Raw genomic sequence first — 13,825 nt, 5'->3', positions numbered from 1 at the left:
GTGGACGTCACTGTTACGGGGGCACTGTGGACGTCACTGTTACGGGGGCACTGTGGACGTCACTGTTACGGGGGCACTGTGGACGTCACTGTTACGGGGGCACTGTGGACGTCACTGTTACGGGGGCACTGTGGACGTCACTGTTACGGGGGCACTGTGGACGTCACTGTTACGGGGGCACTGTGGACGTCACTGTTATGGGGGCACTGTGGACGTCACTGTTATGGGGACACTGTGGACGTCACTGTTATGGGGACACTGTGGCTGAAGTCTCCCATAGAACGAACAGTGGACAAGATCTAATCCAAAGAAGCCTGAGACCACACATCCTGACTGTACCTTGTCACTGTCGTAGTAGCGGAGATAGTCAGCTTCCAGCTTCACCCATCGCCTCTGGAAAATGTACGACCTTAAAGGAGATAAACACATGACATGTCCAAATGACAATCACAGGTAGCACAGGTAGAGAAGAATGTAGTGTGACATTATCCCAGTCACCGCACACAGTCCTCTCAGTGACTCCCCTGCATTACCCCAGTCACCGCACACAGTCCTCTCAGTGACTCCCCTGCATTACCCCAGTCACCGCACACAGTCCTCTCAGTGACTCCCCTGCATTATCCCAGTCACTGCACACAGTCCTCTCAGTGACTCTCCTGCATTATCCCAGTCACCGCACACAGTCCTCTCAGTGACTCCCCTGCATTACCCCAGTCACCGCACACAGTCCTCTCAGTGACTCCCCTGCATTATCCCAGTCACCGCACACAGTCCTCTCAGTGACTCCCCTGCATTATCCCAGTCACCGCACACAGTCACCGCACACAGTCCTCTCAGTGACTCCCCTGCATTATCCCAGTCACCGCACACAGTCCTCCCAGTGACTCTCCTGCATTACCCCAGTCACCGCACACAGTCCTCTCAGTGACTCCCCTGCATTATCCCAGTCACCGCACACAGTCCTCTCAGTGACTCCCCTGCATTATCCCAGTCACTGCACACAGTCCTCTCAGTGACTCTCCTGCATTATCCCAGTCACCGCACACAGTCCTCTCAGTGACTCCCCTGCATATCCCAGTCACCACACACAGTCCTCTCAGTAACTCTTCTGCATTATCCCAGTCACCGCACACAGTCCTCTCAGTGACTCCCCTGCATATCCCAGTCACCACACACAGTCCTCTCAGCGACTCCCCTGCATATCCCAGTCACCACACACAGTCCTCTCAGTGACTCTCCTGCATTATCCCAGTCACCGCACACAGTCCTCTCAGTGACTCTCCTGCATTATCCCAGTCACCGCACACAGTCCTCTCAGTGACTCCCCTGCATTATCCCAGTCACCGCACACAGTCCTCTCAGTGACTCCCCTGCATTATCCCAGTCACCGCACACAGTCCTCTCAGTGACTCCCCTGCATTATCCCAGTCACCGCACACAGTCCTCTCAGTGACTCCCCTGCATTATCCCAGTCACCGCACACAGTCCTCTCAGTGACTCTCCTGCATTATCCCAGTCACCGCACACAGTCCTCTCAGTGACTCCCCTGCATTATCCCAGTCACCGCACACAGTCCTCTCAGTGACTCCCCTGCATATCCCAGTCACCACACACAGTCCTCTCAGTGACTCTCCTGCATTATCCCAGTCACCGCACACAGTCCTCTCAGTGACTCTCCTGCATTATCCCAGTCACCGCACACAGTCCTCTCAGTGACTCCCCTGCATTATCCCAGTCACCGCACACAGTCCTCTCAGTGACTCCCCTGCATTATCCCAGTCACCGCACACAGTCCTCTCAGTGACTCCCCTGCATTATCCCAGTCACCGCACACAGTCCTCTCAGTGACTCCCCTGCATTATCCCAGTCACCGCACACAGTCCTCTCAGTGACTCCCCTGCATTATCCCAGTCACCGCACACAGTCCTCTCAGTGACTCTCCTGCATTACCCCAGTCACCGCACACAGTCCTCTCAGTGACTCTCCTGCATTATCCAAATCACTGCACACAGTCCTCTCAGTGACTCTCCTGCATTACCCCAGTCACCGCACACAGTCCTCTCAGTGACTCTCCTGCATTATCCAAATCACTGCACACAGTCCTCTCAGTGACTCTCCTACATTATCCAAATCACTGCACACAGTCCTCTCAGTGACTCTCCTACATTATCCAAATCACTGCACACAGTCCTCTCAGTGACTCCCCTGCATTACCCCAGTCACTGCACACAGTCCTCTCAGTGACTCTCCTACATTATCCAAATCACTGCACACAGTCCTCTCAGTGACTCTCCTACATTATCCAAATCACCGCACACAGTCCTCTCAGTGACTCCCCTGCATTACCCCAGTCACCGCACACAGTCCTCTCAGTGACTCTCCTGCATTACCCCAGTCACCGCACACAGTCCTCTCAGTGACTCCCCTGCATTATCCCAGTCACCGCACACAGTCCTCTCAGTGACTCCCCTGCATATCCCAGTCACCACACACAGTCCTCTCAGTGACTCTCCTGCATTATCCCAGTCACCGCACACAGTCCTCTCAGTGACTCTCCTGCATTATCCCAGTCACCGCACACAGTCCTCTCAGTGACTCCCCTGCATTATCCCAGTCACCGCACACAGTCCTCTCAGTGACTCCCCTGCATTATCCCAGTCACCGCACACAGTCCTCTCAGTGACTCCCCTGCATTATCCCAGTCACCGCACACAGTCCTCTCAGTGACTCCCCTGCATTACCCCAGTCACTGCACACAGTCCTCTCAGTGACTCTCCTACATTATCCAATTCACTGCACACAGTCCTCTCAGTGACTCTCCTACATTATCCAAATCACCGCACACAGTCCTCTCAGTGACTCACCTGCATTACCCCAGTCACCGCACACAGTCCTCTCAGTGACTCTCCTGCATTACCCCAGTCACCGCACACAGTCCTCTCAGTGACTCCCCTGCATTATCCCAGTCACCGCACACAGTCCTCTCAGTGACTCTCCTGCATTATCCAAATCACTGCACACAGTCCTCTCAGTGACTCTCCTGCATTACCCCAGTCACTGCACACAGTCCTCTCAGTGACTCTCCTGCATTACCCCAGTCACCGCACAGAGTCCTCTCAGTGACTCCCCTGCATATCCCAGTCACCGCACACAGTCCTCTCAGTGACTCCCCTGCATATCCCAGTCACCGCACACAGTCCTCTCAGTGACTCTCCTGCATTATCCCAGTCACCGCACACAGTCCTCTCAGTGACTCGCCTGCATTATCCCAGTCACCGCACACAGTCCTCTCAGTGACTCGCCTGCATTATCCCAGTCACCGCACACAGTCCTCTCAGTGACTCTCCTGCATTATCCCAGTCACCGCACACAGTCCTCTCAGTGACTCCCCTGCATTATCCCAGTCACTGCACACAGTCCTCTCAGTGACTCTCCTGCATATCCCAGTCACCGCACACAGTCCTCTCAGTGACTCCCCTGCATTATCCCAGTCACTGCACACAGTCCTCTCAGTGACTCTCCTGCATTATCCAAATCACCGCACACAGTCCTCTCAGTGACTCCCCTGCATTATCCCAGTCACTGCACACAGTCCTCTCAGTGACTCTCCTGCATTATCCCAGTCACTGCACACAGTCCTCTCAGTGACTCTCCTGCATTATCCAAATCACCGCACACAGTCCTCTCAGTGACTCCCCTGCATTACCCCAGTCACCGCACACAGTCCTCTCAGTGACTCTCCTGCATTATCCAAATCACTGCACACAGTCCTCTCAGTGACTCCCCTGCATTACCCCAGTCACCGCACACAGTCCTCTCAGTGACTCTCCTGCATTATCCAAATCACTGCACACAGTCCTCTCAGTGACTCCCCTGCATTATCCCAGTCACCGCACACAGTCCTCTCAGTGACTCCCCTGCATTATCCCAGTCACCGCACACAGTCATCTCAGTGACTCGCCTGCATTATCCCAGTCACCGCACACAGTCATCTCAGTGACTCCCCTGCATTATCCCAGTCACCGCACACAGTCCTCTCAGTGACTCCCCTGCATTATCCCAGTCACTGCACACAGTCCTCTCAGTGACTCTCCTGCATTATCCCAGTCACTGCACACAGTCCTCTCAGTGACTCTCCTGCATATCCCAGTCACCGCACACAGTCCTCTCAGTGACTCCCCTGCATTATCCCAGTCACTGCACACAGTCCTCTCAGTGACTCTCCTGCATTATCCAAATCACCGCACACAGTCCTCTCAGTGACTCCCCTGCATTATTGCACTCACTGCACACAGTGCTCTCAGTGACTCCCCTGCATTATCCCAGTCACCGCACACAGTCCTCTCAGTGACTCCCCTGCATTACCCCAGTCACCGCACACAGTCCTCTCAGTGACTCTCCTGCATTATCCAAATCACTGCACACAGTCCTCTCAGTGACTCCCCTGCATTACCCCAGTCACCGCACACAGTCCTCTCAGTGACTCTCCTGCATTATCCAAATCACTGCACACAGTCCTCTCAGTGACTCCCCTGCATTACCCCAGTCACCGCACACAGTCCTCTCAGTGACTCTCCTGCATTATCCAAATCACTGCACACAGTCCTCTCAGTGACTCCCCTGCATTATCCCAGTCACCGCACACAGTCCTCTCAGTGACTCCCCTGCATTATCCCAGTCACCGCACACAGTCATCTCAGTGACTCGCCTGCATTATCCCAGTCACTGCACACAGTCCTCTCAGTGACTCCCCTGCATTACCCCAGTCACCGCACACAGTCATCTCAGTGACTCCCCTGCATTATCCCAGTCACCGCACACAGTCCTCTCAGTGACTCCCCTGCATTATCCCAGTCACTGCACACAGTCCTCTCAGTGACTCTCCTGCATTATCCCAGTCACTGCACACAGTCCTCTCAGTGACTCTCCTGCATTATTGCACTCACTGCACAGTCTTGTAACAATGATACATTGTTAAACTCACTTTGCATACTTTTTTATGTTTATGCAAATATAAGAAAATAATAGAACTTCCCCAATATAAATTTACACAAAACAGAACAGAATATTTCTGAAATTAAAGAATGCTGATGTTGCAGTTGTATTTTATAAATTTCACTGCGTTGAGATCAGCTTAAAGCAGATCTTCAGCCCCGAGATTACAGACTTCTGTTACACTGTATACTCTACTCACATCCAAAGCAGCATCCACAATTTTTCTGCTCTCCAGTTACTTCTTAAGATGCAGAATATTACAGCTCATGGCGCCGCCCTATAGAATACTGTGCTGTTGTGCATTGTATGAGATATGATGGACTCCAGTCTAATGGAGGACTATGGGCATATATAGTCATATGAAAAAGTAAGGGCACCCAAGGTAATGGATGTTTTACCATATGTGGACAGACCAGTATCTGACCTTCATTCACACACAACGTACAGGTGACGGAGCTGAGTAAGGGCTTTACAATCCTGTATTCACAGTAATTGGCCCCTTGGCTCTAATTCCTGATGTTTTCCCCTTTTTGAAGGAATGACCTCCGCCCGGCAGGTGTTTCATATTTGTCTCTCCGCGACGGTGGAGTGCGATGCTTCAGGAGTTTCTTGCATGCACAGCGTTACCCATCCCCCACAGCATCTTGATGGGATTTAGATCGGAGCAGTGACTTGGCCGCTCATTGGTGCATCTTCCTGGATGCCTCCTAGTTCACTTTACTGGGCAGCACTATATGGCTGGAAAGCAGAATATATGGCTATATGACTGCGTAGCATATATGGCGGGGCAGTACTATGTGGCAGCATGGCCGGGCTCCATTATATATGGCTGGGCAGCAGTATATATGGCTGGCCATCACTATATGACTGCGCAGTAGTATACATGGCTTGGCAGTACTACAGTATATGGCAGTATGGCCGGGCTCCATTATATATGGCTGGGCAGCAGTATATATGGCTATATGGCTGGCCAGCACTATATGACTGCGCAGTAGTATACATGGCTCGGCAGTACTACAGTATATGGCAGTATGGCTGGGCTCCATTATATATGGCTTGGCAGCATTATATGGCTATATGGTATCTAGCTATATGGCGGTGCAGCACTATATCTGGCTGGGTAGCATTATATGGCTGTATGATTTATAGCTATATGGTTATATACCTATATGTCTGTGCAGCATTATATGGCTATATGTTATATACCTATATGGCTATGCAGTTCTGGATATGTCTGGGCAGCGATACATGGCTATATGGTATATAGCTATATGGCTATGCAGCAGTATATCTGGCTGGAAAGCAGTATATATAGCTATATGACTGTGTAGTATATATGGCTGGGCAGTACTATGTGGCAGTATGGCTGGGCTCCATTATATATGGCGGGGCAGCACTACATATGGCTGTATGTTATATGGCTATCTGGCTGTGCAGCATTATATGGCTATATGTTATATGGCGATATGTTAAATACCTATATGGCTGTGCAGTGCTGGATTTGGCTGGGCAGCGATACATGGCTATATGGCTATGCAGCACTACATATGGCTGCCCAGCACTATATGACTGCACAGTAGTATACATGGCTGGGCAGTACTACAGTATACAGCAGTATGGCTGGGCTCCATTATATATGGCTGGGCAGCATTATATGGCTATATGGTATATATGGGTGTGAGGAAGTACTGCAGTATATACTGTATGAGCCTCAAGGTGAAGCGACGACATATACATGAGCCCCGGCCACAGAGCATGAAATGACTACAAGGAGCTGCGTGCTGCGCGCTGTGAAGGGCACCGCATGCTCTAGAGGGCAGTGCCACGCTGCCAACGTCAGCCAGCCTGAAGGGTTGTGCATCACCGAGACTCACGCTAGCTTCAACCTGTCTGCAACACCCTGAGTGCCAAGCAACACCCTGAGTGCCAAGCAACACCCTGAGTGCCAAGCCTGGGGAGACGCGATCACCGTAGTCCGGCTGGAGTTGCTGTCTGATCGAGGAGCGGACTCATTGGGGGTCATTTATTGAGAAGCTTACCCCTTGTTGTGACTTTTTAAACGTCCGTGTCACAAAATGTTATCACAAAGTCATTTTTACGCCACTTGGAAGAGGTGGGAGCCGCGGTATCGGAAAATGTACTAACATTCACTCCAGGAAACAGGCATTAAGGAGGAGTGAAGACTATCCCAGCCAGGGAGCTCCAAGTGTCCGGGGGAGCTCCTCGTCTATGTCCTGCGTCCCCCCGGGGCTGTTAGACTGGGGTCAAAAACCAGTGTTTGATAAATGACCCCCATTGTGTATAGCTACGGTAAATACTCTGCCATTAGTGGAACCTGGGAGTCGCTGGATTATCAGATATTCCAGGTTATTGGACGCTCATATCGCAGTCTCTTCTGCTCACAGAGAAGATCCACTATGCTCCGCTGATCTGAGCCGGATTATCAGACTTTCTGGATTTTCCCTGAACGTGACTTTAGAGAAGAAAGACTGGAGCGCAGATGAGAAAAATGCGCTGATCGCTGGCCCAGTTATCGGAGCGCAGCTGCAGCATCTCACGGAGGATGATGGGTGTGGTAATCCCCAGTGTGAAGAAGAATCTCAAACCCAAACCAGAGAAGGGGGAGGAGGAGGTGTTCAGATGTCAGAGAGAACATACAGACAAAATGAAGGGCGGAGGGAGATGAAGGAGTCTCAGATGTGAGGGCCGCCCGCAGCCCCTGCTTGTTCAGAACCAGGATCCTCAGAGAAGTGACTGCTCAGGAGATCTGGAGGGTTCAGTGTCTCTGCAGCGCCTCCACAGGAGAGATGAAGCATTACACTGTGCCCTTTAACCCCAGTAGGTGGTCTGTGTGATGCAGGTCAGGACTCCAGAGACCCCCTTTATAACCACTCTCCACTCTGACCAAGAGATGGGGGTCGTGAGCAAAGGACCCCACAACGCCTTAATAAGGGGTATAACATGGGTTTTCTGAACTGGACAAGCCCTTTAATTCTGAGGACTGCGGGACCCCCCTCCAATAAGGAACGAATGTCGTGTCCCCGTCCCGTCCACACAGCTGATGGGTTGTTACACTGTGTGAGACTTAAACATATCTTGTGCAGGATTTCTTAAGACTGATACATGGTAACAAACCTTCATCTGTGAAAACTATTAGGGAGAATCAAGAGTGTTACCAGTCACTGACAGCAAGCAGAGATGTTGACAAGGGGGAACAAGGTCTATTAGGAAGTTGCAGAAGTTCTGATTATCATTATGGGCCCACTGGGCGGAGCGCTCACCCCTGCGGCGGGTTCTTGTCCAGCCATCCTGCCTTGATGACCGCCGTCTGCTGTGTAGACCATTCTCCACCGTCCATGTTCCCGCCGGAGATCCCCAAGGACGGAGAGGCGCTCAGACCGCCATCAGCCTGCCTGCAGCAAGAAGATACCGCCATGAGTAAGCGGGACAGCAGATGTACATACAGCGTCACATCATGAGATGGAGGGGAAATTCTGGAAAAATACTGGCGTGACCCGAGACCCCCACACTGTATACTACAGGGACATCGGACAACCTGCCTGTATATCCTGTCTGAGAGGTAGTCACAGCCCCGCCCCCTGCTGATGACATCACTGATATAATGACATGTGATCAGACATGAGATGCACACACCTAATACTACAGGAACATCTGACAACCTGCCTGTATATCATGTCTGGGAGGTAGTCACAGCCCCGCCCCTGCTGATGACATCACTGATATAATGACATGTGATCAGACATGAGATGCACACACCGTATACTACAGGAACATCTGACAACCTGCCTGTATATCCTGTCTGAGAGGTAGTCACAGCCCCGCCCCCTGCTGATGACATCACTGATATAATGATGTGATCAGACATGAGATGCACACACCTTATACTACAGGAACATCTGACAACCTGCCTGTATATCATGTCTGGGAGGTAGTCACAGCCCCGCCCCTGCTGATGACATCACTGATATAATGACATGTGATCAGACATGAGATGCACACACCGTATACTACAGGAACATCTGACAACCTGCCTGTATATCCTGTCTGAGAGGTAGTCACAGCCCCGCCCCCTGCTTATGACATCAGTGATATAATGATGTGATCAGACATGAGACCCCCACACCGTATACTACAGGAACATCTATTACTGCTGACAACCTGTCTGTATATCCTGTCTGAGAGGTAGTCACAGCCCCGCCCCCGCTGATGACATCACTGATATAATGATGTGATCAGACATGAGATGCACACACCTTATACTACAGTCTGCCATAAACAGCACCTGCTGGCAGAGGCAGTGAACGTGGATCGTCTGCAGTCCTGGGAAGCTGTAGCCCCCTGGACCCTTATAACCCCGGACAGCAGGGGGCAGACTGCGGCTCCTGTGGACATCAGGTTGCCTGCACATGCCAGGGTCATGCCCAGTATAAGCAGAGCCATAGGGTCTAACTCTAACCTGACAACAGATCGGATCACCTTCCATTGGATGCTCATATTCAGGTTGTCACAGCCCCTCCCCCTTGTGATGTACGCCAGCTTCCACACATTCCTCACCTGATCCAGTGTACACAACCACCACCACCATCGTACTCACCACTGCCCCCGATTCCCAGAAAGTAACTAAACTCTGCAAACTTCCTGCAGTGAAGTAACTTATCCCAAACCCGTCCATCCAGTTCAGAACCAGCGCGGGGGAGCCTGCCGCATTAACCCTCCAGACGCCGCTGCGACACAATGACTTCTGCTTCTCATGTGACTTAATGGAACCCGAAATGTTAAATATTTACAGAAGGATATGTGGGCACCGACACTGGCACCGCCCTGTGCACACCCAGTGCCAGGCCTCACTGTGCCCAGCAACCATGGGGAAATAGTGCTGTGTGCAGGCAGTATCACACAGGGTAGGATTAGATACACAGCTCAGCAGCCAGTATCACACAGGGTAGGATTAGATACACAGCTCAGCAGACAGTATCACACAGGATAGGATTAGATACACAGCTCAGCAGACAGTATCACACAGGAGAGGATTAGATACACAGCTCAGCAGACAGTATCACACAGGATAGGATTAGATACACAGCTCAGCAGACAGTATCACACAGGATAGGATTAGATACACAGCTCAGCAGACGGTATCACACAGGATAGGATTAGATACACGGCTCAGCAGACAGTATCACACAGGAGAGGATTAGATACACAGCTCAGCAGACAGTATCACACAGGATAGGATTAGATACACGGCTCAGCAGACAGTATCACACAGGATAGGATTAGATACACAGCTCAGCAGACAGTATCACACAGGATAGGATTAGATACACAGCTCAGCAGACAGTACCACACAGGATAGGATTAGATACACAGCTCAGCAGACAGTATCACACAGGATAGGATTAGATACACGGCTCAGCAGACAGTATCACACAGGACAGGATTAGATACAGGAGCTCAGCAGACTGTATCACACAGGATAGGATTAGATACACGGCTCAGCAGACAGTATCACACAGGATAGGATTAGATACACAGCTCAGCAGACAGTATCACACAGGATAGGATTAGATACACAGCTCAGCAGACAGTATCACACAGGGTAGGATTAGATACACAGCTCAGCAGTCAGTATCACACAGGATAGGATTAGATACACAGCTCAGCAGTCAGTATCACACAGGATAGGATTAGATACACAGCTCAGCAGACAGTATCACACAGGATAGGATTAGATACACAGCTCAGCAGTCAGTATCACACAGGATAGGATTAGATACACAGCTCAGCAGACAGTATCACACAGGATAGGATTAGATACACAGCTCAGCAGACAGTATCACACAGGGTAGGATTAGATACACAGCTCAGCAGACAGTATCACACAGGATAGGATTAGATACACAGCTCAGCAGTCAGTATCACACAGGATAGGATTAGATACACAGCTCAGCAGACAGTATCACACAGGATAGGATTAGATACACAGCTCAGCAGACAGTATCACACAGGATAGGATTAGATACACAGCTCAGCAGATCAGTATCACACAGGATAGGATTAGATACACAGCTCAGCAGACAGTATCACACAGGATAGGATTAGATACACAGCTCAGCAGATCAGTATCACACAGGATAGGATTAGATACACAGCTCAGCAGTCAGTATCACACAGGATAGGATTAGATACACAGCTCAGCAGACAGTATCACACAGGATAGGATTAGATACACAGCTCAGCAGACAGTATCACACAGGATAGGATTAGATACACAGCTCAGCAGACAGTATCACACAGGATAGGATTAGATACACAGCTCAGCAGACAGTATCACACAGGATAGGATTAGATACACAGCTCAGCAGACAGTATCACACAGGATAGGATTAGATACACAGCTCAGCAGACAGTATCACACAGGATAGGATTAGATACACAGCTCAGCAGACAGTATCACACAGGATAGGATTAGATACACAGCTCAGCAGACAGTATCACACAGGATAGGATTAGATACACAGCTCAGCAGACAGTATCACACAGGATAGGATTAGATACACAGCTCAGCAGACAGTATCACACAGGATAGGATTAGATACACAGCTCAGCAGACAGTATCACACAGGATAGGATTAGATACACAGCTCAGCAGACAGTATCACACAGGATAGGATTAGATACACAGCTCAGCAGACAGTATCACACAGGATAGGATTAGATACACAGCTCAGCAGACAGTATCACACAGGATAGGATTAGATACACAGCTCAGCAGACAGTATCACACAGGATAGGATTAGATACACAGCTCAGCAGACAGTATCACACAGGATAGGATTAGATACACAGCTCAGCAGACAGTATCACACAGGATAGGATTAGATACACAGCTCAGCAGACAGTATCACACAGGATAGGATTAGATACACAGCTCAGCAGACAGTATCACACAGGATAGGATTAGATACACAGCTCAGCAGACAGTATCACACAGGATAGGATTAGATACACAGCTCAGCAGACAGTATCACACAGGATAGGATTAGATACACAGCTCAGCAGACAGTATCACACAGGATAGGATTAGATACACAGCTCAGCAGACAGTATCACACAGGATAGGATTAGATACACAGCTCAGCAGACAGTATCACACAGGATAGGATTAGATACACAGCTCAGCAGACAGTATCACACAGGATAGGATTAGATACACAGCTCAGCAGACAGTATCACACAGGATAGGATTAGATACACAGCTCAGCAGACAGTATCACACAGGATAGGATTAGATACACAGCTCAGCAGACAGTATCACACAGGATAGGATTAGATACACAGCTCAGCAGACAGTATCACACAGGATAGGATTAGATACACAGCTCAGCAGACAGTATCACACAGGATAGGATTAGATACACAGCTCAGCAGACAGTATCACACAGGATAGGATTAGATACACAGCTCAGCAGACAGTATCACACAGGATAGGATTAGATACACAGCTCAGCAGACAGTATCACACAGGATAGGATTAGATACACAGCTCAGCAGACAGTATCACACAGGATAGGATTAGATACACAGCTCAGCAGACAGTATCACACAGGATAGGATTAGATACACAGCTCAGCAGACAGTATCACACAGGATAGGATTAGATACACAGCTCAGCAGACAGTATCACACAGGATAGGATTAGATACACAGCTCAGCAGACAGTATCACACAGGATAGGATTAGATACACAGCTCAGCAGACAGTATCACACAGGATAGGATTAGATACACAGCTCAGCAGACAGTATCACACAGGATAGGATTAGATACACAGCAGCAGACAGTATCACACAGGATAGGATTAGTACACCAGCACAGCAGTCATATCACACAGGATAGGATTAGATACACAGCTCAGGAGACAGTATCACACAGGATAGGATTAGATACACAGCTCAGCAGACAGTATCACACAGGACAGGATTAGATACACAGCTCAGCAGACAGTATCACACAGGACAGGATTAGATACACAGCTCAGCAGACTATCACACAGGGTAGGATTAGATACACAGCTCAGCAGACAGTATCACACAGGATAGGATTAGATACACAGCTCAGCAGACAGTATCACACAGGATAGGATTAGATACACAGCTCAGCAGTCAGTATCACACAGGATAGGATTAGATACACCGCTCAGCAGACAGTATCACACAGGATAGGATTAGATACACAGCTCAGCAGACAGTATCACACATGACAGGAATAGTCAGTATCACACACAATTAGATACATCAGTACAGCAGACCCCACTATGCTCTGGTATAGACCCCCGGCTCTGGTCCCGCCAGATCCTGCCATATTTCCAGGATACAGTATATTACAGGGAATTACTACCTGTGCGCAGACGCCTCATCCATCCCGACAGGCAGGCGGGTGAGGGGCACAACAATGAGGACCTCGCAGCGATAGTCATAAAGGGGGGGGGGCACTCTGACATTCCACAGTACAACAGGACATGGGGCCGTCACACACCTCAGGGGCCTCTACTTTGGCAGTGTCTCTTTACAGTGAGTGACAGTGATATTGCCGAGGTAGCAGCAGAGGATGAGACACATAATGAGGCACGAGGCACAGCCGTTTCCCATTCCTGACATACCCTACATAAACTGTGCACATACCAGACCTTACTATGTATAACATGCAGACGCCCTGAAGAATATTGAGGAAGATCATTGTCAGGACCCAGGGACCCCCAGCCACTAGCGCCCCCTACAGGCAGAACACACCAGTGATCCTTGCAGAAC

General features: G+C 49.9%; 1 protein-coding gene across 3 annotated transcripts in view; it reads right to left on the bottom strand.

Annotated features, from left to right (window-relative positions):
* Positions 1–13,825, bottom strand: part of ARAP1 (ArfGAP with RhoGAP domain, ankyrin repeat and PH domain 1) — a 125,247-nt gene that overhangs the window by 67,357 nt on the left and 44,065 nt on the right. For all 3 annotated transcript variants that reach the window (XM_044287367.1, XM_044287370.1, XM_044287368.1), the window contains exons 6-7: positions 8,277–8,408; positions 340–409 (exon numbers count right to left, since the gene is read on the bottom strand). In XM_044287367.1, coding sequence (XP_044143302.1) covers positions 340–409; positions 8,277–8,408 — 202 coding nt within the window. The remainder of the gene's footprint in view (positions 1–339; positions 410–8,276; positions 8,409–13,825) is intronic.

This window comes from Bufo gargarizans, chromosome 3 (genome assembly GCF_014858855.1).
Source record: "Bufo gargarizans isolate SCDJY-AF-19 chromosome 3, ASM1485885v1, whole genome shotgun sequence".
Classification (NCBI taxonomy): domain Eukaryota; kingdom Metazoa; phylum Chordata; class Amphibia; order Anura; family Bufonidae; genus Bufo; species Bufo gargarizans.
This window is presented reverse-complemented; position numbering and strand designations above follow the sequence as displayed.